This window comes from Excalfactoria chinensis, chromosome 4, assembly GCF_039878825.1.
Source record: "Excalfactoria chinensis isolate bCotChi1 chromosome 4, bCotChi1.hap2, whole genome shotgun sequence".
Lineage (NCBI taxonomy): Eukaryota > Metazoa > Chordata > Aves > Galliformes > Phasianidae > Excalfactoria > Excalfactoria chinensis.
In genome coordinates, this window is record NC_092828.1 from 83,239,183 (window position 1) to 83,263,679 (window position 24,497).

A 24,497-nucleotide genomic window follows, 5' to 3' on the forward strand; every position below is an offset into this window, starting at 1 on the left:
CTTTGCAGCCCTATCTCTTCTCTGACAGCTCTTGTCCCTTGTGTTGCTGGCAGGAGAAGGATGACTTGCGCAGAGCAGAGTTCATGCTGCAGCAGGCAGAGCGGCTCGGGTGCCGGCAGTTTGTCACGCCAGCTGACGTGGTCAGTGGAAATCCCAAACTGAACCTGGCCTTCGTTGCAAACCTCTTCAACAAGTACCCGGCGCTTACCAAGCCTGAAAACCAGGACATTGACTGGACTCTGCTGGAAGGTGATGACCTTATCAGTCACAACGTTAGCAGGAGGGATATATCTCCAGTGAAGGCTTGTAGCACAAGAGGCTGTGCCTAGCAGAGGCATCTATTGATGTAACACCTGTCATTTGAGGTTTTGGTGCTGCAATGGTTGTTGACTCATTTGGGGCAGGTGAGGAGGGTACTTGGGGGCCCGTTTGGCTGCTGTGGATCTGGAGGAGCGCTGCCAATGGCTTCCCGTGGCAGGGCTGGGAAGGTGGTTTAATAGTTTCCTGCCACAGGTGGAAGCACCTCAGTAGTGTGGTGAGATGCTCACAGCAGCACCAATTCTTGGCAGAACTGGGGTAAGGGTGTTAGTGAACTCCATGTGAAAGAAAAGTGCTCCATTTTGTTCCAGAAAGTGTGGCACTCGTGACTGGTGGAATCAATCTGATACCAGAACAAGATTAGAGCAACTCTCCTTCTTTGATGAAGATTATTATTTCCACCATAACTTTCACTCTGAGCTCTGCTGCCCAAAACTCCCCCTCTGGCAAGGAGGAAACCCCTTGACAGCTCTGAGCTTGCAGCAAGGTGCATGAACTCTTTCTCTTTCATTTAGGAGAGACCCGTGAGGAACGGACCTTCCGTAACTGGATGAATTCCCTTGGTGTGAACCCCCATGTGAATCACCTCTATGGGTAAGCGTTGGGCTCTTGGGAAGGACCCAGCTTAGGTCAGACTGGAGATGTGCCCACCCCAGTGTCCTGCTGCTCACAGTACTGAAGGAGAAGCTTGAGGAAGGCTGTTAGGGAACAGGCAGTGCTCACTGCATGCTCCTTGCAACCCTTAGTTTAGGGAATTCTGGTGCTGGCACACCAGCAGTTGGTTTTAAGGGCTGAAGATGGTTTGTTTTCTCCTTGCCTTGTTAAATTAGCACACTGAGTTCCCAATGCATGTACAGCTTGAGCAACAGAACCTACATTCATATGTGGTCTGATTTTCAGGCTTGACCAAATGATTGTAGTTTGGAGGCAGGATATGCTGGGCCCCTGTGGGCAATGGAAAGGTGTCTGTCTCTGGAATTATGTTCTGGATCTGGTGGTGGTGATCACGTGAAAGCCTGCATTAGCTTAGCAGCTCCCCAATGTTAAACAAGGGAGTATTTCACCTGCACTGAAAATCACAAGATGTTCTCCTTTTAGAGTTACTAAAATTGCAACAGCCTGTAAATAGTAGTAATTATCCATGATATGACCATATTAGAGTGGACTCCAAACCTTACGTGTCACATTTTGTTCCATCTTCAGTGACCTACAAGATGCACTGGTAATACTACAGCTATATGAAAAGATCAAAGTTCCTGTTGACTGGAATAAGGTTAACAAACCCCCATACCCGAAGCTTGGAGCAAATATGAAAAAGGTAAGCATTTGGGTCAAGTTTCCAAGCAGCCACGAGCACCAGGAGCAGAAATAAATGTAAACTACCCAGAAATTCCTATTTGAGGTTTCCATCCAAGTGAGTGTGTTTGTGAGTGATCGTTCTTTGCACTCTTTTCCTGTGTAGCTAGAAAACTGTAACTATGCTGTTGACCTGGGAAAGAACCCAGCCAAATTCTCCCTGGTTGGCATTGGAGGGCAGGATCTGAATGATGGAAACCCAACGCTGACACTGGCCTTAGTCTGGCAGCTGATGAGAAGGTAAGGGCTGTCTCAAACACGTAAAGCTTTGGATTGCAGTACTGAGCTTGTGAAGATTTCTGCTGGGAGGGCACTGTGGCAGTGGAGCAGATCACCCATCAGAGGCTGCCAAACCTCTGTCCTCAGCAAGGTTTCAAGACTCAGCTGGATAAACAGGCAGGGCTGGTCCTGCTGCTCATGGAGCTGGAGCACAGACCTCTAGGGAGCCCGCAGTGGATCTGTGTGCATGCTGCTGGCTAGAATCGCCTACTCAAGGCTGACCTGCATGTAGGAACCCAAAGCAGGACTGTTTTACATCTCTGTTCTAATGTTTAGTAGAATATTGTGATGAGAGAAACATTCCAGTGCTCCTTCATAACCCTGGAAGTGGAACAGGGAGGAAGGAGAAACTTAAAACTGGATATCGACTCAAAACAGATGATCCAGTTGAGATCCTTCTTTCTTGTCTTTGAATTCTTCTAAACGAGATGAACAAAATACGTAAGCTATATCTGCAGTCCTATTGTGCATCATCTCCATGTGTGGTTCTAGAGGCCAGAATACTAACGAGTGAATTGATCTAGGCCTCTAGGAGGTGTGCATTACCCCTCTGAGCACATTGCCAATGCTCAAACAGTTTTACACTAAACAGTTTAAGAGTATCCTGAGCCCAGGCAATTTTGTGATCCTCCATTAAAGGACTCAAAAGGCTAAATGCTTTAATATAAATCACGTTTCAGGTAGGATAGATGGCTCTTCCTTTTTGCTGTAAGGGTTGCTGCCATGGACTTGTGCTGGCTCTTGTTGCATCCAGGCTGTTTGCTCTCTGGGTCTTAGCCCAAGCTCTGAGCCTAACCTCGTTCTCTCTGCTTTTGCTCAGGTACACACTGAACGTACTTGAGGACCTGGGTGATGGTCAGAAAGCCAACGATGACATTATAGTCAACTGGGTAAACCAGACACTGAAAGAAGCTGGGAAGTCCACCTCCATCCAGAATTTCAAGGTGCAGGTTCCCCTCTTACATCCAAAACAAGACAAGATCCAGACTGTGCTGGGAATAAAGTGGCTTTGGGCTGCCATACAGGAGTCCTTGAGAACTGCCCATGGTGGGAGAGTAGCAGTGAGCCCAGTGAGCTGATGGGGTGTCACAGGAGAGGGAGGAGTGTGGTTGATCTCTAGGGCAGTGGTTGGGACTGAGGTGCCATTAAGTGTTGAGGCTGGAGTTGACAAATGTTTTAGGCATTCTCCCCTGTGGTCTGGTCAATGAAATGGATCTGCTGCCTGTAAATGCTTTGCAGACTGGCTACAGTAAATTGGAGTCCTGATCTCATGCTATTACAAAAAGAGAAGCAACACTTTGGTTTCCCTGTGGTCCAGCTGGGAATGATCACTCACAGTGCTGCTTGGAAACAGCTTGTTTAAAGCTTGTTTTGTTGCACATTGCAGGGCAGTTGAAGTGAGGTGAGAAGTAGCTTCAGGATTAGATGTTCATCTTTGTTCCTCTGCTTTTACTCTGCAGGACAAGACTATCAGCACAAGCTTGGCAGTTGTGGACTTAATAGATGCTATACAGCCTGGCTGCATCAACTATGACCTTGTAAAGACTGGTCATCTATCGGAAGATGACAAACAAAATAATGCTAAGTAAGTCTATCGTCTTGAAAGCTGCTTTGCCCTGGCAGAGTGCATCTACTATGCCGTGACTTAAAGCTGCAAGCATTTTTGCTGTAGTTCTGTGGTTTTCAATCTCTTTTAACACTTAATCTTTCAGACAGGAAGTGCTTTTTGAAACTGAATTGCTGTTCTTCTCAGTAATGCCTGAGGAGTGCTTGGCTGGACTCTTGCCTGCTGAGGAATGCAGAATAGCCCAGGCACTTCTTAGGAGAGAAACAGATCATTGCTGTTTGTTCAGGCTTGTGAAATGTTCAGCCAGAAATGAGGGTTTAGAGACTGAACCTTGCCTGTCTCTCATCTTGTTGAATCACCGTAGATTGTCAAGTTTAAAGCACATCCTGCCTTTAGAATGTGTGTTAAATCCTGCCTTTGGAAAGTGTGTTCTGCAGTGGCAGAATGACGAGAGGTTTTCACATAGATAACGGCCTCTCTTGATTATTGCTAAAAAGCAAACAGAGGGAGGAATATAAACGTGAACTGATTAGTCCTCTGTATATGCATGCTAGCTATGAGCCCTAACAAACATTAATTACAACTTTAAACTGTTGATAAAGTGAGCTGGATGTTTCAAAGGTCAGTTTGCACATGGCTTGCCTGTGCCATTGGAAAGGAACGTGGCAGAAGTTCCAATAGACGTGTGAGAGAACTGCTGCACACCCCAAAGGCTGAGCCCAATCCTAGTACAGGAGGTGAAATGGTGTTGGATAGGTTATGGGTTCCCAGTCCACGTGCTAACAGAGCCTTCTTTCCATGGCAAATAGGTATGCTGTATCCATGGCAAGAAGAATTGGTGCCCGAGTCTACGCTCTTCCAGAGGATCTTGTAGAGGTGAAACCGAAGATGGTCATGACCGTGTTTGCCTGCTTGATGGGCAGAGGGATGAAGCGAGTATAAAAGGGGAGATCCGTGTAAAAATCAAAGCAAACAAACAACAAAACGCAACAAAAAAAAAACCCCAACCTGCCACCCTGGGTGCACGAGTAGCAAGCAGACCAGCTGTGTCCATGTTTGAAAGCTGTTGGCCTAGGAACTGCTGAGGTTCAAGGGATGCTGTTCTGCTTTGCAAGGCAAACGTATCAGAACTCTCAGGGAGAGGAGCCTTACCCAACAGATGTGCTCTTTTCCCAAAGGCAAGTTGAACTTAGCAGGAGCTCACAGCAATGCATTCAGAACAGACCAGCATCTTACAGTGCTGCTCTGGAGTTGTTTTGCCCTGTTATTTCTCCAATATTCGCTGTGTAGTTCTCGATTCTTCTTTTTTTTGTTGTTTCCTTTTTTTTTTCCCTCTTATCCTTTTTCCCCCGAGGGCCGTATGAGGTGGTTGGTATGAATTGCAGCAGGGATGAGTTGTATTTCTATCTGCAGCCTGGTTTAATTGCTGTCATTTGGTCCAAGCTCATTTTAGGTTTGACCACTTCCTTGACCTGGCAGACAAAGCTTGGCACAAAGTCCTGCCTGCTAAGCCACGCTGAACCTTCTGTAGCTCCAGCTGGGGCCTGCAGGGCAGCTCATGATGCTAAGTGAGAACCGCCTCACTTCTGGATGGATCTCCTGCTCTTCTCTCTACGTGGTGCTTCTTTTTATACCTCTCACTACTTTGATGACCTTACAAACAAAGCACGGCAGTCGGTGTTCTTTTTCCCCTCTTGCCGCTTATAAAGAAGGGTTATTTTCCTTGTATTTTTCAGTTAGGCTTGATCTGAGAATAGCACCCTCCTTGAACTCCCTGCCGTAACATCTGATATCTCCTTGCTGAGGGCACAGCTGAGCGTGAGAATGGAAGCGAGTGCATTTCTGTCTGCGCCTCGGCTCAGCGGTGTGCACCTAGAACGTAATTTTTACAGACGTCTGCATGGAAATATATATATATATATATAACTTCTGGTTTTTATTTAAAACGCTGTTGGATATAAAACCACACTACGTTGGGGGGAGGTTTTGTGCAGGGAAGAGGCAGATATTCTTGAACAGCAGGGTTCGATAATCCGAAGAGCAAAAAGTGCTGGAATATAGAAGTATTTTTACAGGTGAAAGGAAGCCTTGTCGCCAAAGAAGGAAGACGCCGTATCCATAGGAGTTAATATTATCTTGCTTTGGCAAGCTGTTTGCTATATTTTTGAGATCATATTGCTATTCTGAGCTATTCCAAGTGATGTCATATGGTGGCAAAGCATTAGTTGAGATAATAATAAAGAAAACAAAACAAACCACAGAGCCATTTAAATGCAGTGTTCTCTTTGCGTTGGCCCAGCACGGCAGCCTGCTCTCAGTTGCTTTTCACTTTGCTTACCGGTGTGTTCTGCCCATTGATCTGGAAGAGCCTCAGAATAGAGGGAGCTGTCTGAGGTTGGGTTGTGTAACTGACAGTGGTTATTTTCAACCTGTACCCTTATAGATCAGTGGGTCTTTTTGTTGCTTCTGTGAAGCCTTGCTATTGAAACCAGGCCTTGCTGTGTGGCTGCGGATGATGTAGAGTAAAAGCCCTGTTAGCTCAAACCACAGGACAAGTAGGATGGGAAGCTGCTGAGCATCAGGGATGTGCTGTGCAGGTTCATGAGCACAGAGCCCAGGGCTGAGGGCTGGTTGTAGCAACCAAACGTGGCCTTTGAGCCTCTCTGCGGTGGGAGGTGGATTGCACCACAGTCACTGCTAATCCCCATCAACTGTGTGTCCAGCTGCCAGAGGGAAGGAAGGACCCCAAAGCAGGTTTCTCCTCTGGTACAGCTCATGTTGAGAAAGTGGTGTTGAGTGGAGTTCTGCGGAGCGGCGGCGGATGCGCGTCGCAAGGAGAGCAGCAGCAGCAGCACGCGTGGAGCCGAAAGGCTGCGGGGCCACCAGGGGGAGCCGTGCGGGGCCGGGCGCCCTCCGGGGGCCGCTGCTCCTCCTTGCAGCTGCTGCGCTGCGGTTCTTCCTTCACCCAACGCGGCCGGCCGCTTGTGCATCTCAACGGAAAAACCTGATTGGATCGGGACCGACTTTCATGTCTTGCACAGATCTGTCCCTCAGGCATAATGGCCTTGTTCCATTATGCGTGCACGGTGCGCCCGGCTGCGGGTGCTGCGGTCGTGCACTGTGCTCCGCAGCAGCTCTGCTTACCAGCCACAGCACGGCTCCGTGTTGGCAGCAGGGCTCCTCTCCGCTGTGGGGCAGCAGCCTGTCAGCACCACAATGCTGGGTGCACCCGGACCTGCTGGTATAGGCTTCATAATGCTTGAACTGAGGAGTAACTCCAAAGCAAGGTGCTGTCACAGCACGACACGTCACCTCTATCATCACCACAGCCACCAGCTGGGATGACCCCAGGCCAGCCAAAAGCCCCCGCTGCCACCGAGCAGTGCAATGAGCTGAGCAGGGCAACGCAACGACATCACGCTGCAGCTCCGGGTAATGCTGTGCTGTAGTGCGCTGCAGCAGGCTGCGTGTAGGGAGCACCAGCACCACGTACGTGTACGGCGGTGCCATGCAGCTGGTCTGCAGCGATAGCTGAAGTTGTTATACAGCAAACAGGGCTTGAAAGTCCTTTCAAGTCTCTGTCTTTCCCTCGCCTCTTCTTCCCTCTCCATTGGTGCTGCAAAGGAAGGAGGGAATCAGCCCCACCACACACATCTTTGTCTCAGTCCCACACATCATCTGAGCCCCACGTGCAACTCCGTCTCAGCCCTATTTGTGTCTCTGTCTCAGCTCCACACATCACAGCCCCACACGTCGTCTCTGCCCCACGTGTCTCCACCCCACACACGTCTCCATCTCAGCCCCACACCTCTGGAAGGCCTGTACCAGAGATAACACCGTGGTTTCAGGGTCTCAGAGCACTATGGACGTGCAATCTGTGCCTGCAGGGCTGTCCCCACGCTCTGCCCTCTGCAGCATCTCAGCCCCACACATCGTCTCAGCTCCACGCACACAAGGTCCAGCTCCAGTCCCGTCCTGAACTGCAGAGCAGCCCCACATGTTCATCAGGTTCCTCCATGCCAACAAGAAGCCATAACAGCACTGGTTTACATGTGATGTCAGCTTTACCCACAATCTCCACCTTCATCCCCTTTTCACCTCAGCTTGTCCAGCCAGGATTCCTCACTCTGTGACCAGCATCTCCTCATCATCTCCTCAACCCCACGCATCCCACCACCTCCTCATCTCCTCAGACCCACACATCCCAGTCCCTCCTTGAACCCACCCAGCCCTCAACCCCACACACACCTCCAGCTCAGTCCCACACACATCTCAGCCCCACGCGTCATCTCAGTGCCTTTTTGTGCTATCCCTATTAACTCATCTTGTCCCTTACAACCCCCCCTTTGCCCTCCTCCTTTACTGCAGCTGTTCCCTCTAAGATCACTCTCTTTTTACCCACTAATTCCCTCCATGTTTTACAGCTCACGAAGCCAGCCCTTATCCCTTATCAACCACACCAGTTTTCCCCACCACCCTTATAGGTCGCTTCAGTTTCTCCCTCAGAAAACCTTCACTTTGTGCTCAGATTTCCCCCCTGAAATGCTTTGGGGTCTTTTGCCGTCCAAATAACCCCAATTTGCTCCCACAGTGCTCACTTTACACCCCTGTATTACACCACTCCAGCTCCCTTCCCCAACAATTCACTCCTATTCCCCTCAATTTACCTTACAAACACTTGCCGTTCCCATAACTCACGTTTCTCCCTCAAAAACCCAACCATCACATCACCCAGCTGCTCCAACCCACTCCAAGCCTTCCCTATATAAACCCACTCCACACCATCTCAGCCCCAACCCCAGACCTCCCTGAGCCCTCCATAATAGCCTAAACCTTCCCAGCTGTGACCTTTTGACACCCATTATTAAACCCTGAGCTGCCCCAGCTCTGCAGCCCTTGATAAAGGCAGTGGGAGGCACAGCAGCCCCATGCAAGAGGAGCTGTGCAGGACAGCTGGGACTGCAGGACACCCCCCTCCAGGTGACTTGTTTGGGGCTCAGGGTGTTCTGTTGGGTTTCTTTTTCATCTCCTCTTTGTAAGTTATTATTTCCATCCTTAGAGGTGCCTATAGGGTAGATTGGATGGGACCCTCATCCCTAGAGGTGCCTATGGGCAGGTTGGATGGGACCCTCATCCCTAGAGGTGCCTATGGGCAGGTTGGATGGGACCCTCATCCCTAGAGGTGCCTATGGGGCAGGTTGGATGGGACCCTCATCCCTAGAGGTGCCTATGGGCAGGTTGGATGGGACCCTCATCCCTAGAGGTGCCTATGGGGCAGGTTGGATGGGACCCACAACCCTAGAGGTGCCTATGGGCAGGTTGGAGGGAAACAGGGCTCTGCTCTCCCTTTTTTTAGGGTGAAAATCATAATTTTCCACCTTTAAGGAATAATTCTTGCTTTGAAACTTCAGTAGCTGCTTGAAGTATTTATTCCACAGTAATCCCTGCATTGATGCCTGGGGTTGTATTCAATCTATCTGTGTAGGAGAGAGAGCAGGCAAAAGGTAGAGCAGAAATGTCTCATCAGTAATTTAATGCTTGGTGCAAGTCTCATTACAGATCTGAGCAGTGGGAGGATGCAGCATGCATTGCTTTCTCACCTCGCTGCAGTACCAGCAGGGATTGCTCTCATTCCACATTGCTGAGGAGGTTTCTGCTGTGGGAATGTCCTGTTTGATGTGGTTTGAGCAATAAGCAAAGCTTTGTTTCTCGTATTAGCTTGGAACTGTTCCTCTGTAACACCTGCTGTTACCTCCTTTTCTGTGCTTTCGGTAGCCATAGGGCAAATCTCATAGCAGTACATAGAGCTGTTTGAGTCGGAAGGGACCCTTAAAGGTCATCCAGCCCAGCTCCCCTGTACTGAACAAGGATATCCACAGTGGTTTCCACAGTGATAAGTGCTGGAAACTCGGTCATCTCTCTGCAATGTTACCCAGCTATTCTTATGTTTATAAGTCAAATGAGATGAGGTAGGGCACTTATTGGCCACTTAAACAAAACTGAGTGGGGTGCTTGGAGCAGCTGTGCTGGGGATGGTGACTGGGGAGCTCAGGGGAAGGTATGGGCAGTGATGAAGGTATGATGGGCAGTGATTGATGAAGCTCTGATCACATCAGTTGAATCATAGGGCAGGAAGGAGCCTTATTTAGCCTTGAACTACACCGTAAGTGTGCTTGCTACCAACCCGGAGACACTGGAGTTGTTTGCAGGGGCTCCTGCAGTGTTTTGTTAGCTGAGGCCGGTACTGTGAGGCACAATGGAGGGCTGAATGTGTTATTTTGGGTTGTTTGTGCCCACTCCTTCAACACTGCCCTGTATTCTAACAGCAAAGCAATCCATACATCAGCTACCACGAAGGCACTAACAGACAGAGCCAGTTACAGGGGCTCCAGATGCGCTGCAACACTTGCAAGCAATTCATATTTCAGTATGAACTGAACACAGGAAATCCTGCCCCAGGAGAGCACACGTGGCTGCAGTCAGTCAGCAAACAGGGTGAGCAAAAGGCTGCAGTGGGACCATCCATCCCCAGCCCCCCATCCATCCCCAGCCCCCCATCCATCCCCCAGCACATCCCCCAGCCCTGTGCTTGCCAACGTTGGGTTTTATTTGCACACAGATGTTACCACTAAATCTCAACACCAGCATTTCAGATTTAATCACTGCCTGTGAAGGAAAGCATTTATTTCTCTATTTAAAAAAAAATAATAGTAATGCTCTATTTTCATAGTAAAAAAAAAAAAATCACCTGTGATGAAAACCATTGCTCACATGCAAATAGCAGGAAAATAAGTAAATAAGTGACCTCCACGTTGTAACAGAGATATTGTCAAAGCAAGGCTGCTGAGCTGACCCATCTCCTTGCAAAATACCATGTGTGGAAGGGGATTACCAGCAGGAAGACCTTACAGGTGGGTGCAGGGTGCCCAGGAGCTGTGCTGATACCGGCTGCCCCACACTTGTCTTTGCTTTCCAGCTCAGGCGGTGCCGTGCAGTCCATGGGGTCCCCTGGTTGGGGGATGCTGAGGGCTGTTGTGTTGTGGTGGATGTGGAAGGCACAGTCCAGGCCTTGAAGTGCTCCCCTGAACATCGCCGTCCACCTCAAGAACCAAACCATCCTGCAGTCGCACTTCCAGGGGTTGTGGGACAGGAAGACGTACCTCAGCTTGGGCAGCCCTACAAACAGGCGGAGGGGCAGCGAGCTGAGGTTGTTCTTGCTCAGGTGAAGGAAGTGTAGCTTGTTCAGGTAAGAGAAAGCAGAGTCTGAAATGGAGGAGATCTGGTTGTTGTTCAGGTACAAGCTTCTCAAGTTGAGCAGCAGTCTGAAGGTGCAGTCGATGTCAGTGATCCTGTTGGCTTCGAGGTGCAGAGTCTTGAGCTGGATTAGCCCATCGAAAAGCTGATTAGGCAAATCAGAGATGAAGTTGTGTCCTAAATTTAACACGGCCAGCCTGAGGAGCTTTGTAAAAGCGCCATCCTGAATGATCCAGATCCGATTCTTCCTGAGATTCAGATCATACAGGGATTCCAGGGCCTTCAGTGAATCTCTGCCAATGGCTTCTATGTGGTTGCTCTCCAGGGACAGCCTCGTGAGGCTGGAGAGATTGCTAAAGGCTTGTGGAACGTAGCGCATGTTGTTGGAGGCCAAGTCGAGTCTTTCTAAAGAGGGCAGGTGTGAAAACAGGAGCGGATGGATCTCAAAGATGTTGCAGTGAGACAAGTCCAAGCTGATGAGGTTTAACAGCCCTCTGAAGGTGTTTGCGTGCAGGTAGGTGAGGCGTGAGTTCCTGCTGAGATCCAGCTCCCTCAGCTTGCTAAGAGCATGGAAGGTCCCCGGGGAGAGGAAGGTCAGGTTGTTTCCATCCAGCCAGAGGCTGTGGAGGAAAGTCAGGTTGCTGAATGTGTTGGTGGTCAGAATCCGCAGGTAATTATTGGAGAGGTTCAGGGAGACGGTGGATGCTGCGATCTCCCCAGGGAGGGCTCTCAATCCAGCTCTGTTACAGTGGATAACCTCCTCGGGTGCACATCTGCACATGCTTGGGCACGAATCAGAGATATTCAGGCTCAGTCCAGCCTTCGCTGCACAGTTAAATGTAAATATAACAAGAAAGAACATGATCTGCCACAGGTCAAACACCACATCTAATCACGGATAGTGGAGAAGACAAGAAAAAGAGCACGTACCTTTTGGATACGTGAACCACAAGCATTGCAGGGACCTTTGGGCTGAGCTTTTAGCACGGAGTGAAATTAAATTAGGCAGTTCTGTCTGCTGCAGCCCAATGGGGATCAAGTCTTAGGCGGATAAAAGCTGATTAAGTGTTGCTGTGCTGCAAAGGGCAGAGGCAGAAAGGTTTCTGCAGCTGAGCATCGTGCTGCACAGTGTTGTTTTTCCCACCTCCTGCTCTCTGCAAACAGCAGCAGGTAACAGACTTCCCCCAGATATGAGCGACCTCAGTGGCTCTGTTGATGAATGTGGCCCCTCAAAGGGAGAATGTAATGAGCTGAGCAAACCTTGTGCTCACTGCCAGCCAGAAACATGCAGAGCAGTGCCACGTCCTGATGCTGCATTGCTTCGGGATAAGCCCAGAGCCATCCCTGAGTGGGGAATGATTAACCTGGGGGGCAAAGCTCAGAGCACCCCAAGGACATGCTGCTCTTCCCTGTGTCTGAAGGTGCCACTGAGCAGAAAGAGCTGAGCTTGGGTCCCTAAAACATATCGATTTGTATTTCATCCTATATCCAGAGGGCAGAGAAAAAGCTTTTGTTTTCATTTACAAGATTCAACGTTTTCATTCTTGCCATGCAGGTACTGCTTTCTGAAAAGGACCAAGTGACAGGACCCACACGAGGGCATTGCTGAGCCATCCTCATTGCTGAGCCATCCTCATTGCTGAGCCATCCTCATTGCTGAGCCATCCTCATTGCTGAGCCATCCTCATTGCTGAGCCATCCTCATTGCTGAGCCATCCTCATTGCTGAGCCATCCTCATTGCTGAGCCATCCTCATTGCTGAGCCATCCTCAAATTGCCCTGCTCAAATCAATCCTCTTGTTGCTCGTGCCCTGGAGAAAGTGTGAGCAGCCTCTGGGAGCTCCTCACTTCTCTGTATTGAAGTCATCTATTTTGTGATGTATTTGAAACCCCTCATCACTGCCCCATCCATTCAGGTGCCTCTCGTAGCTTCTTGGTCTGCTGGCTCTTCTTTGTCCTGGTTTACAGATTTGGATTTCCTGTCTCTCCCCAGCACTCTCCCCTCTTCTGGCTGTCAAAACTTGGCCTGTCAGCTCTGTCCAAACAGTGGCTCAAAGTATATGATATGCCCAATGGTGTGAGCTGGGCAGGTTTACAAACCCCGTTGTTTTCTGTGCAGAAGCAGATTAGATTTCCTGTGCTGTTAGATCACCACGTTCTGTTTTCCTCCTCACTTTTTTCATGCAACAACCCTCCAAAGAATAGTTGCTCCCAGTAAGCTTGGCTGGGGTTGCTGTGTTGCGTAATGGAGCCCATCTTCCAGCTGTAAATAACATCATCTATTTAGTTAGACAGGCTTTGCATCGGCCAAATGCTGGTTCTCACCCTGACAGCAGAGGCGTCATGGCCTTGGCAAGGGGTTTGTCCTGAGAGCACCAGAAGAAGATGGAAAGGTGCTGCTGTCACCATTGGGGCCACACTGAAGGCTTTAATGGTTGAACCTTTGTGTGTTCTGTTTCCACGTCTCAGATGGGACTGCAAAGGAGCCAGGTTTCTGCTGGGCTCCGTGTGCCCAGCCAGGAATGGTGTGTCTTGCCTCTGGCTGAAGCTTTGTAATACAGGCTGCAGAAGACAGATCACTTGCCCTGATGTCCTTTTAATTCTACGCAGCCTTTCTGGTTGCTATTCCATGGCTATTGCCACAATTTAGCCCTTATTTAAGTCCGTCTCTCTGTGGTTGTCCCATTCCATCTGCTAGGAGGCTTTTCTGGAGTACATCATGTGTTTGGCTGTGGTGGCTCATCCTTCTGGCACTGATGGGAAGGCTGAGCCACTGCAGGTCTGCTGTCAGAAAGCACTACACCACACCATGGCCGTTGGTGTGTTCTGCCTGTTCTTCACTCACTAATTTCTCTGGACAGTAGTTATAAGCAGTCCACAAAGCATCTACTTTGGGACAGTCATGTGGGTCTAATGACTTAAAAGAGGAAGGCTTGCTTTCTTTAAACTTCCTGGTGAACAAAGGTGAGATGAGGGGAATCCCTCACAGCGGGAGGTGATGTGATGCTTACAGTGAGTGCAGCTCTGAAAAGAGGGAAGGTTTATTTATCTTTTTTATGATCTCTGAGCTCTCTGGAGCTCTCAGCTGCTCCTAAAAACACGCTTTGAGAACATAAAAAGAAATGTCCTTTACATGCTGGGTTATTTACAGATGTATTAGTACTAGTAAAGCAGAGATTGGGCACATGGGAGCTCCCTCTTACAGGCTGTTGGCATTGGGTCATTTGGCTTCAGCAACTAGTCTGTGGGGGAAGGGAGGAGGTGAGAGCTACCTCTGATGGAAAAGCTGGTGTTAACCAATGCTGACTGTGAGTTCCCAAGGGTTCCCATTGCATTCCAGCTGAGTTGGTCTTCATTCCTGAAATGCTTTGTCCTTAGCAGCATCAGTGGGAGGTGGGCTCTGTGCCTGTTGTGGACAAGCACTGGTACCTGGAGCATGGCTCGGATCCATGCAGTTCTTGGGCATGGAGCTCAGGCCAGGCAATGCTGTGCTGCTCACCCTGAAGTGCTGGGGTGTGAGTGCATGCACTGCTTCTGCTGGCACTGGGTGCAGCGTGTTTCCAAAGTTACTTACGTGCTTGTTTTCTGTACTGCTTTTAGTAACTTGTAAAGTGCTTGGGGCCAATACTTTGTCCAAGCACTGTCGTGTTGGATAAGCTCAGTGTTGGCACTGCTATTGGTTGGACAGACACTACTGTGTGTGAGCAAGACTCGCTGCTTCAGACATCAGATTTTAATGGGGGGGCTGCTCACAGCTGCATCCTGAAAGAGATGTGAGGGTCCCTCAGAAGTGTGCTGTGGAGTAGGGATGTGGGTACTTCAATCTTACAATTAATCCCTAAAGAAACTCTTAAACAAAAGTGGGAAGGAAGAATGCATATAAAACTTTATGGAGTGCAGTGGGAGCCCAGCTGTAGGAGGAACTGTTTTGGTGTGTGTGTGTGTGTGTTTGCAGAAGGCTCAGCATCCAGCACAGTGCAGCCACATCACCCCCCCAAGCCATGTGAAGGCACTGAGTCCCCGTCCTCTGCTGCTTCACTGGGACTGTGGGGTTTTTGTGGGTGGTTTTTCTGGGGGGAGGGATGGGGACAGTCAGGGAATGCTGCTATAAATCAGCACTGAAAGGGTCAGAGCCTTTCTGACCCACGCAGAGTGACTTGGTGTGGGGAGCACATTTAGGAGAGATTTTTCTCTCTTACTTTCTCCAAAAGAAACAAATGAAGCCCATGAATATGTTCTATAGCTGGTCTTGTGTTGCCTGGGGAATTTGGCGAGGTTTAACCTCAGGAGTTGGCTCTGACAGTCTGCTGGAGCCATCTGATATGCTGCTTGCTTGGAATATTCCAGCCCTGACAGCGGCACTGTCATGCTAAAGACCAGGATCCTGAAGCTGGACTGTATTAGTCCATGTTTTTGAAGGGTTGATCCAGAAGCTGCTACTTGAATGGTGGACGTGAGTTTTGTGTGGTTGCTTTTTGTTTGCTTGCTTTTAAAGACTTCTAATGGCCTCTTTGGGTGTATAGCCTTGAGAGTAGAAAGGGAAGCCTGAGTTTGCTCAGAAACAGCAGGAGAAAGAAACAAGAGGCACGGGAATAGAAGAGGCAGAAGTTTTGCACATGATTAAATGGAGCTTTGGAGCAGAACTTGACATCAGATTGACTTGCGGAATCAAACTCTATAATCCAGAGACTGGTTATAAAGCAGGTATGTTTATTCCAGTGTTGTGCAGCGCCAGGTGCAAGGGGGATAGCTCCTCCAAACTTGCACACTGTAAGGAGAAAAGTGTGTTACAGATATAGGTCAAGCTAATACATAATCAATAGTCCCCTCCCCAGTTTGATTACATATTCATTACATTCCCTATGGCCCCATTCCCCCATTCCCCCTGACCCCATTCCCCTTGTTGTTTTGGGGTGACATTCTTCTTCTGTTTTCTTCTTGGTGTTATCTGCTGTTATAGTTCTCCCATGTCAGCGTCGTCTTGCCTGGGGGTATCTAATCCTTCTTCTTGTCAGAGGTCTCCGGACAATTCCTTCTTATCTTTATTGCCCTCTTCTCTGGTTTTCTTTTGACTAAGTGTCTGTAATTCCCCTTTTCCCTGTCCTTTTAAATGTAAACTATCTACAGTTACCCTTTGTCTTGGTTTCTGTGAAGTTCCCCTTTCCCTTTCTATAGCAAAGTGTTACCTTTCCTAGATTTTGGGGCTTTGCTCACTCTTCAAGATAAGGGATCCCATACATGGAGCAATGATGTATGGGGAGAAGAAGAGCAGGATTTGGCAAAGGGCAGCCCAAGGTGGGACTCGCACTGTGCTGGCTGCATCAGGTCCAGGTCTTTTCTACCAAGAGACGTGGACCCAGAATACACTTTTAAGACATTTTTGTGGTAATGATAGAACAGGAAAGAATGCCAGTACTTGTGAGGATCAGAAGTATATCTGGAAGGGAAAATGTTATATTGAAATCTAAACAATCTGAGGTTGTTATCTTTGCAAAATAAACATTCTCATGCTTCTGACTTTATTTTCCACGCATACAAAGTGCACTGTGGATGCTGGATGAAGGGCAGAGCAAGAGCTTTAAGCGGCCATCTGCACACGGAACAACCAGCAGCAACAGCTCCTAGCTGAGTGTGTGCTGTCACGTATGGTTGGTAAAACATGTAATGGATTTGGGTAAGAGGGAGTGCTGACAGCTCACGTCACTCATCTGAGAGCCAGTCGCCCTCCAGAGCTGTGGCAGGCTGTGTAAGAGGAGGGCTGGCTGCATTTTGTTTGCTCTGCAGCAGGGCACGTATCTCTTGCATTTGCACATCCAGCTGATGCTTGGTTTGAAGGAAGGATGGGGTTCTAAGGACGTGTGTTTAATGCCCCTTGAGCAGAGCTGCTGTCTCCCAGCATTGGTTGTGGTATGTTTGAATGGAGTGCAGATTATTTTTGTCTTAAAGCTAATTAGTTAAGTCTTTTACTTTTTCAGCCCCTGAACTACCACGGGTATTGTTGTCTGCAAGGGCAATCACTGGGCTTGCCCCCAGCCACCACCATGGTTGGATACCCCCACTGTATGAGGGGCATTTTGTGGCTGGCAAGTGCAGCCTGCCTGAGGAGCACAGTGCCCATCTCGACAGTAGATGGGCTGCTGCTGCAGAGATCACACTCAGAGCACAACATGTTTAAGGCTGATGGATGATTTCTTTGCCTCAGTGTTTATTCTCTTTCAGCCCTTTTGGGTAAGGCAGGAACTTCTTGTAGAGGGAGCCTGGGGTCAGGCAGAGCAGGAGAGGTGAGGAGGAAGCAGATGGATAAACTCAGCTTTGCGTGGATGGGAAGTTAGCAGGACTTCACAGTCTTGCTGATGTGCTACCATTGATCACGCACTCCCCCGTGGCAGCTTGAGATCCAAACTTCTCTCTGCCACGTGGATTTTTTTCTGCTGCCCTCCTCCCTCTGAGCAGGGCATGTTATCATCTCAAGGGCTTGGGCAGCGTCTTTCCCGTGCTACTAATAGTGAGACAGGCTCAGAGCCCTTACACAAGAGACGCTGGTGTGGATGCTGTGATGTTGCTCTGCTTTCTGCCTCTGTACATCCACATTCCGGACAGTTCTGCCAGCACTAACAGCAGAACATTCATCTCTCAAGTATGAAAGCAAGTACTGGGACTCCATACAGTGTGTGGGAATCCCCCTGCCTGCTGAAAAGCACAGATCCTTGCATTCAGGCTCGTATGTGTTTCATGTACAACAGGGGGGTGGAAGTGGGGCAGAAGGGAGCTGTGTCTGGCTGCATTCTCCTGGCCCAAGTGCTGTTGGAGAAACCTGTGGTGATATTTATGTGCATTTCCTTTTGCTTGCTTGCTTTTTTTTTTTTCCCTCCTGGTTGTCTTGTTCCTCTCTCCTGATTTACTGCATTTGCTCACGTGGCTTTGGAAAGGGGGGTTCTGAAGGCGTTCTGCTTCCAAAAGGAAAAGGAGCTGGCAGGCATTCATATTTTGCTTCTCGAGTTATTTAGGGTAAAGCCTCCCGGTGGGAAAAGGGGAGATATAAGAGAGCGGAGAGCTGGTGGTGATACTTGCCAGAAGGAGAACAGCAAAGAGGAGCGTGTAACTCTGGAGCTCCATCCAGTCCGAAGTGAGGTTTCAGAGGTATGTTTGCTGTCTGTTGTTGGGGTAGAATTTTCGCTGATTTTATACTATTTGTGATCAAATGCCTCGTTGTGTCTCAGGTAAAAGTAGGAATGAATTTTGGAGCGAATTTCTAAGCTATGAGTCGTTTGTGTGCAGGGAGGGATGAATCTTCATCAACAAAACGTTACCACTAATGTGGCTAAACTCGGGTATGGTGAGGTCCCTCTATTAAATCAGGGATATCAGGTTGTTTTTTCTTACTGGGTCTGAGATTTGAACTCCCAGCAGTTCATGTGAAGGGCTCAGAACATCAGAGTTAAGGAGCAAAGATGACTTCATACCCCACGCTGTATCTTGCTCAGTTTAAGACCTTTTTGATTACACAGCGTGGGTTTGCGGTCCGGTACCCTGAATACCAGCACGCTGCTGAAATGTGTGTTAATAATTCCCTATTGAATTGCCATTATTATGAGACAACACAACTGTAATGCAGTTTTGTCAGTGCATTCAGCAGAAGGAATTGCATCTTTGGCATTAAGCAGATGATAAGGAGTTGTGCACTAAACTGTTAATGCAGAAAACACTGCTGAAACGATCAGTTACCCTCTTTTCAATGACACCTCATTGAAAACACTCAGCTCTGTTGCCTTTGCTTGGTCAAAATCTCTGCTGCTTTAAGGGCCCTCTGAGAATTCTTAAATGCCAGACTGGCTCCATTAGGACTTAATTAAAAAGGAATTGTCTTTTCATTAAGTAAAATGAGAACTTTGGGTATGATTTCTTTATTAACTAACAAGTCTTTAAGTTTGAAAAACGCTCTGCTTGAAGCATGTCTGATCTTTCAAGAGAATTTCCCATTTCAGATGCTTGGTAGCTATATTTATCCCTACTGAAAACCAGTCCCAATCTTCCTAACTGAATGATAAATAACGCTGTTATATCCACTGCCTGCAAGGACCACGTATTTGGGTGTCTACTGCCTATATCTGCATGGGATATATTTCTTTTACCCTTCTAATTAAAAGTCATTGTGGAAGCCAGAGATGTGGATTTGCTTTGATAACGACTCTAACAGTAAGTGATGTTCTGCAAAGACCCCTCAGTGTCTTTGTATCCAGCCCCATGAATTAAAGAAGTCAAAGCTTGCTTTTTAATAGCCTCACTAAAAGGCTGCTTTCACGCCTATGAAGTCCCAGGAGATCTTCAGGTGTGAACGGCCTGATCCCTGCTGGCAAGTGCTGCCTTTCTGCATTATTTTAACTGTTCAGAGTGCTGGGAATGGAATGAGAAATCCAAGAGAACGATTGCAAGGAGCTCCAGTGCTGCCTTTTGCCTCAGAAGTTCCTGAAGTATCTGTAGCTCCCGAGTCAATCATCTTTCTGTCCCGCTGGCTGCAGCAAGAACCATCTGTAATAGCAGATAAAACCCAGCTGTTCCCTTTTCTGCCCAGCTAATTAAAAAGTGCCGTGACCTCCCCAGTGCTAATTGCATCCTATTAGTGGGATGGAAGAAAGGAGTCCAGCAGGGATGCCTGATATTTCAGCCCTCAGCTTTCTGCCATCATTTTAAGTGGTTTTATTTTATTATGACAGTGTGGTTCCAGAGCTGAGATGGCTGCAGAGTGTACGTCTCATACTCACTTTCTCATCTGCAGGTGAGCCATGTGATAGCAAGGTGCTGATATCATATGAATCTCCTACAGAACCTTCCGTTCTACCAGAACCAACATGCAGGGCAACTACTCCATGGTCATCACCACCAGGGAAACTCTGCAGATCCTCCATACAGCACAAGCAAACTCATCGGCTGCCTCTCACTCGTCGCCTCCCTGCCCACTCACCTCTTCCAATTACCAGTATGCATTAATTCCAGCGTTCTTCTCGGTGGTTTTTGCTCTGGGTTTGGTTGGCAATAGCGTGGTGGTTGTGGTGCTCTGTCATCGCAGTAGCCCCAAAACTGTTGCTAATATCTACATTTTCAACTTGGCTATGGCAGATCTTCTGTGTCTCACCACCCTTCCCTTTTGGGCTGCCTATTATGCACAGGGGTACAACTGGATCTTTGGATCTCTCATGTGCAAAATCTCCAGTTCTGTCCTGTGTCTGAACATGTTTGCAAGCATATTTTTCATTACATGCATGAGCGTGGACCGGTACCATGCCATTGTCCATCCAATCCGCTCCCAAAGAAGAACTCCGCATCAGGCGTATTTTATAGCGTTGGTTGTGTGGGGCCTTGCCTGTCTGTCCTCCCTCCCAACTTTTTATTTCCGGGACACACACTACATTAACAGCATGGAGGTGAAAGCTTGCATTATGGCATTTCCTTCTGAGAGCTATGCGGAGTGGTCTGTGGGAACAGCCTTCCTGAAAAATGCGCTTGGCTTCTTCATGCCCTTGACGGTGATCACCACGTGCTACGTCTGCATCAGGAGGCACTTGATAAAAGCACAGGAGTTTGGTAAGAACAAACAGAAGAGGGACAAAGTCCTAAAGCTGGTGGCTGCTGTTGTCGTGGCCTTCTTAATTTGCTGGCTCCCGTTCCACGTTTTGACTTTTCTAGATGCCCTGGCTCATATGAATGTCATTGACGACTGTGACGTGACAGGGATCATCGACACGGCTCTGCCGTTTGGCATCTGCATGGCTTTTGCCAACAGCTGCATCAACCCGCTGGTGTACTGCTTTATTGGGAACCAGTTCCAGGAGAAGCTCCATCGCTTGTTTAAGCGTCGAGTTTTTTACCAGTTCAACAGCCAAAGAGAGAGCTCTTCTTTGAGGAAAGGGAGCTGCTTCCGAGACACCGAGACAGCAGTGGGCAGGGAGAGGGAGCCCGAGTCCTGGCTGTAAGCAGTGTGATATGGGGCTGTGTCAGTGCAGCTTCTGCTGTGGGGATGCTCCTCTCTCCTGTTCCTTTCATTCTGTCATCATTCAGTCATCGTTTATTTGAAGGGGAGTCCTTTTCTCATCCATGAGGTTCTATTCTTCCTTCTTTTCTGCAATGAGAGCTCAAGTTTTACACAGAGGGGAGATTCTGGCTGGGAAACTCAATTGATGGCATTTTAAGTACCAGTTTATACGTGGCTGAGATCAAGCAAGTGCTTCATGTGGCACAGAAAGACAAAATAGACCAAAGAAACCTCGCACTGTAGCTACGACTGCATGGTACTGAGTAGCAGACCTGACTAAGCTGATTTTCTTAAAGAGATTCTCATTTGAGAGTGTGAAAATAAAGCAATGAAGATACTTTTGTACCTCTATGTGAGAAAACATTAGACTTTTATTGTATACATATGTATAGTTAGAGATAATGTATGTTAAATGTTACAGATAGGCTTCCTGCTCCTGCCCAGTATGCTGAGAACACATGGAGACACGGATCTACAGATTGCTGGAGGCAGGAAAGCATTCCTAGGGGAAGTACTTCCACATGCATGTTTTTATGGCTTTCTCATAGCAGGTTTACAGACAGACGGTCCTTAGCTCTGCTCCATTGTGCTCATTTGTGATGGTAACAGCCTGGGAACTGAGCTCAGGTCCTGGAGCTATGTGTGTGGAGCTACGTGTGTAAGTGCCTCACGCTGCCCAGCAGATGCAAGGGAAGGACTTTCTGATCCTTTGGAATTTTCTGCATTTCAAATGTCAACCACTACTGTAATTTTTAGGTACTGTAAGCAAGAGGTCTGTGACTCCATCTTAATACCCATAGACAAGACCGTGGTGGGACTTCTAAGTCTTATTCACATCTCAGTGCAGGCATTTGTAAGTAAAAGCAAGGAGAAAATAGTGAGTATTTGTCAAATAGGGATTTTATTTGGAGGTTGTGTTTGGTTATTTCAGACTTGCTTTTGTAAGGTACTGATCCTAAGCACCGATCTGGATCCTTCTGAAAGGATCACTTTGGATAGGCTCGTTAGAAAAGAAGGATCTGGTAGTACTATGATTGCTTTCCAGCAGGCTGTTCCCAGGCTGAATGACCTGCAGTGACCAAAAGATTGCTGGCTTCAGGGAAGTCTGTCCAGCAAGTTACTCTTGAAGCTCATCTAAGCACTTCTGGGTCCAGAGGTCAGGAATTAAACATGCTGGCAGGGTAACTGAGATTCTGGCCTCTCTGAAAACGCAAAGCTGGCTGCTGCCTGGAAGCCATGGGAACGTGGTGCAAGAGCCATTCGTCACTGTTAGGGTGAGGGTCAATTTCTTCACCAGTGCCCATGAGAATGGGATTTTTGTGAGAGACTTGCTAGCCTCAGAGCGATGTGGGGATGAGAAGGTTGGGCAGGATGAAGGCTTGGGCTGGAATAAGCCCTTGCTGATGGTGCTGCCCTGCTGTGGTGTTCTGATGCTGGGGGATGTGCTTGGAGAGGTGCTGGTCCCAGAAAGGGGAAGAGGAGCTGCTGAGTTTCCCCTGGAATGTTTTAGTTGAAAATGTTCCAACGAGTTCATGGCGTCTGCGGCCTCGGATGTTTTTGGAAGGATAAAGTGTTAATTGCTCAACAGTCAGCAAAACAACGCAGTCCTGCTACAGAGAAACAAATCATTACATAAAGGAAACCACCAGGTGTACAAAGTGTCCGGCTCAGAGTAGTAATAAGAGGTTATGGAGCCTCGTTACCTTTGCTGCGTTATGGATGAGGTCAGTAATAAGCACAGCTGTGCCACTAATTGGTGATCTCTGTAGTCACAAAACAAACTACAGGAGTTGACCCCAGTGCTGCCTACCTGCTACCAGGCTAAGGCACGGGGTTAGTGTGTCTGTTTGGACCTGCTCGAAAAGAATGGCTTTGAACAGGTCTCGTGCCTTCTGCCTGATGCGCAGGTAGAAAAGTACGAGAGGAATCTGTGGTCTTGGCTGTGGTAGCGTTTATGCCTGCAAGGGGCTGGGAAAGCTGTCCGGATGAGAGAACAGCAAAGCAGAATCTCCCATTGCTTCAGGCTGAGGGCAGAGATTAACAAGCATTTCCTGGGGCTGAGGCGGTGCGGTCATTGCTATCTGCTCGGGAATGAATTGGAAAGAGGAAGGGTTAGGTGGGACGTGAGGCTGAGAGGGGAGGAAAATCACTTCTTCCACAAACCCCTACCCAGAAGGTCACCTTCTGCAAGAGTGACAGAGCAAAAGACCTCACTAGCTCGGTGATGCTATTTATTACTTGCCAGATATCCCATGTATCTCAAACAGGTGGCGAGTTCCAGTACCTTGCTAAAACAAACAGCCCCAAACGTCTGCCTGCAGAGGAACCCGAGCGGGGAGCAGGGAGGTGCTGTGTTAGTGCGCTGCTTTGTTTGCACAGCAACCCGAATACAGTGAGCTCTGTGCCTTTCTTATGCTTGAGTTTCTCATGGCATTTTTCAGGCTTTTCTTTTTTATCCCATGGAAAATGGGATTTTTCCATAGCTCCGGTGTGTTGCGTTCATCTATTTTATGTTATTTTATTTTCTGAAGAAGAACGTAGACAAAAATATAAGACTTTTTTTTGTTTTGTTTTGTTTTCCTTTCTAATTGAGAAGCTGTTGTTTTCCTTTTAAGCGAACGGTTCCCTGATATTTGCAAGCAGTTCCAAGTTGTCTGACACCACAACATTTCTCTGCCAAAACCCTAGTTCCCTCCCATGTCCCAGTCCTTCACAAGCCCCGTGTTCCCATAGGGATTGCTAGAAAACAGCCATGCAGCCCAAGGAGCTGTGTGGAGGCTGGGGAGCCCCGCTGGTGCTGCTTTGCTGCCCTGCAGTGATGCACACAGTTTTTACCAGGGTAGTGAGTGGTTGCTCAGTGTCCTACTTGCTCTATGAGCGCAGTGAGATGAGTTTCTGAGCAGCAGTTGGAGTTCAGAGGGCTGTGTGTAGCAGTGCTGAAGAAAATCCGCTGCAAAGGGGTGAATGATGCCCTTTCAGATGGAAATGTTAACAGGTTTGGAGTCAAAGTTGAGTGGCATCGGGGTTTGTTTGGATATGGGAATGTTCTGGAACAATTCCGGGCCTGTCAGTGTGTTCTTCCCCAGAGATGGCTGGAAGGGATGGTTTTTCCTCAGGTTCATTTGGTCTCTGTCATAGTTGTACATATAATCCTATTTGCAGCTTCCTTTTCTAGCTGTACCTGATTACTGATAGCTTAAATGAATTGCAAAGATTTGCCTTGATCCAAACTGCACATCCCGTGTGCATCTCTGGTTTGACTTTAACATGCAACTTCGATGGATGAAGCAAGGAAAACCACTGGCATTTATTAGCACAAGCCAGTGCCGAGTGGTGAGCTAAATGCCTTGTTTATACAAGATATACAATAAGAAATGTTTGGTACAGCATGTTCTCCCTGAGAAGTCAGAGCAGCTCGAGCATGCCCTGGAATACACTCAGCACATTTGTCTTGTTCCTCAGGCCACATTATGGGCAGAAATATCATCTTGCTGCCCTGCAACCAACTGCCACGGCTTGGCTGCTGTCTGTGATGGGTCCCCTTTTCCTGCCTGTGGGGCACAGAGTGCCAAGGGGCGAGCAGATTGCTGTGCTTCCCCATGAAAATGAGGGCCTTTGGATATTGTGTGGGAGTTGTCTTGGCAGGAACACAGGAGAGACACAACGTGGGGATGAGGTGGTCTGGCAGCCTTC

The 24,497-nt window shown here is 48.3% G+C and overlaps 3 protein-coding genes across 16 annotated transcripts in view; 2 read left to right on the plus strand and 1 right to left on the minus strand.

Annotated features, from left to right (window-relative positions):
• Positions 1–5,789, plus strand: part of PLS3 (plastin 3) — a 44,550-nt gene extending 38,761 nt beyond the window's left edge. For all 12 annotated transcript variants that reach the window (XM_072335008.1, XM_072335009.1, XM_072335012.1 and 9 more), the window contains 7 exons: positions 54–249; positions 834–912; positions 1,522–1,636; positions 1,781–1,914; positions 2,774–2,897; positions 3,414–3,538; positions 4,330–5,789. In XM_072335008.1, the coding sequence (XP_072191109.1) occupies positions 54–249; positions 834–912; positions 1,522–1,636; positions 1,781–1,914; positions 2,774–2,897; positions 3,414–3,538; positions 4,330–4,462 (906 nt within the window). In that variant the 3' untranslated portion in view covers positions 4,463–5,789. The remainder of the gene's footprint in view (positions 1–53; positions 250–833; positions 913–1,521; positions 1,637–1,780; positions 1,915–2,773; positions 2,898–3,413; positions 3,539–4,329) is intronic.
• A 2,596-nt stretch (positions 5,790–8,385) lies between these two features.
• Positions 8,386–23,436, plus strand: AGTR2 (angiotensin II receptor type 2). Of its 3 annotated transcripts, none has more exons than XM_072335595.1 (3): positions 8,430–8,500; positions 17,782–17,914; positions 19,551–23,436. In XM_072335595.1, exon 3 carries the CDS (start codon positions 19,624–19,626, stop codon positions 20,743–20,745), a length of 1,122 nt encoding a protein of 373 aa, XP_072191696.1. In that variant the 5' UTR covers positions 8,430–8,500; positions 17,782–17,914; positions 19,551–19,623; the 3' UTR covers positions 20,746–23,436. The 3 variants fall into 3 exon arrangements, with proteins under 3 accessions (XP_072191698.1, XP_072191696.1, XP_072191697.1); XM_072335596.1 differs by lacking the exon at positions 8,430–8,500 and adding an exon at positions 17,430–17,495 and having other exon boundaries at positions 17,774–17,914; XM_072335597.1 differs by lacking the exon at positions 17,782–17,914 and having other exon boundaries at positions 8,386–8,500.
• On the minus strand, positions 10,350–11,555 carry LOC140251766 (uncharacterized). The gene has a single exon (XM_072335836.1). It carries the CDS (start codon positions 11,553–11,555, stop codon positions 10,350–10,352), a length of 1,206 nt encoding a protein of 401 aa, XP_072191937.1.
• Positions 23,437–24,497: the final 1,061 nt, after the last annotated feature.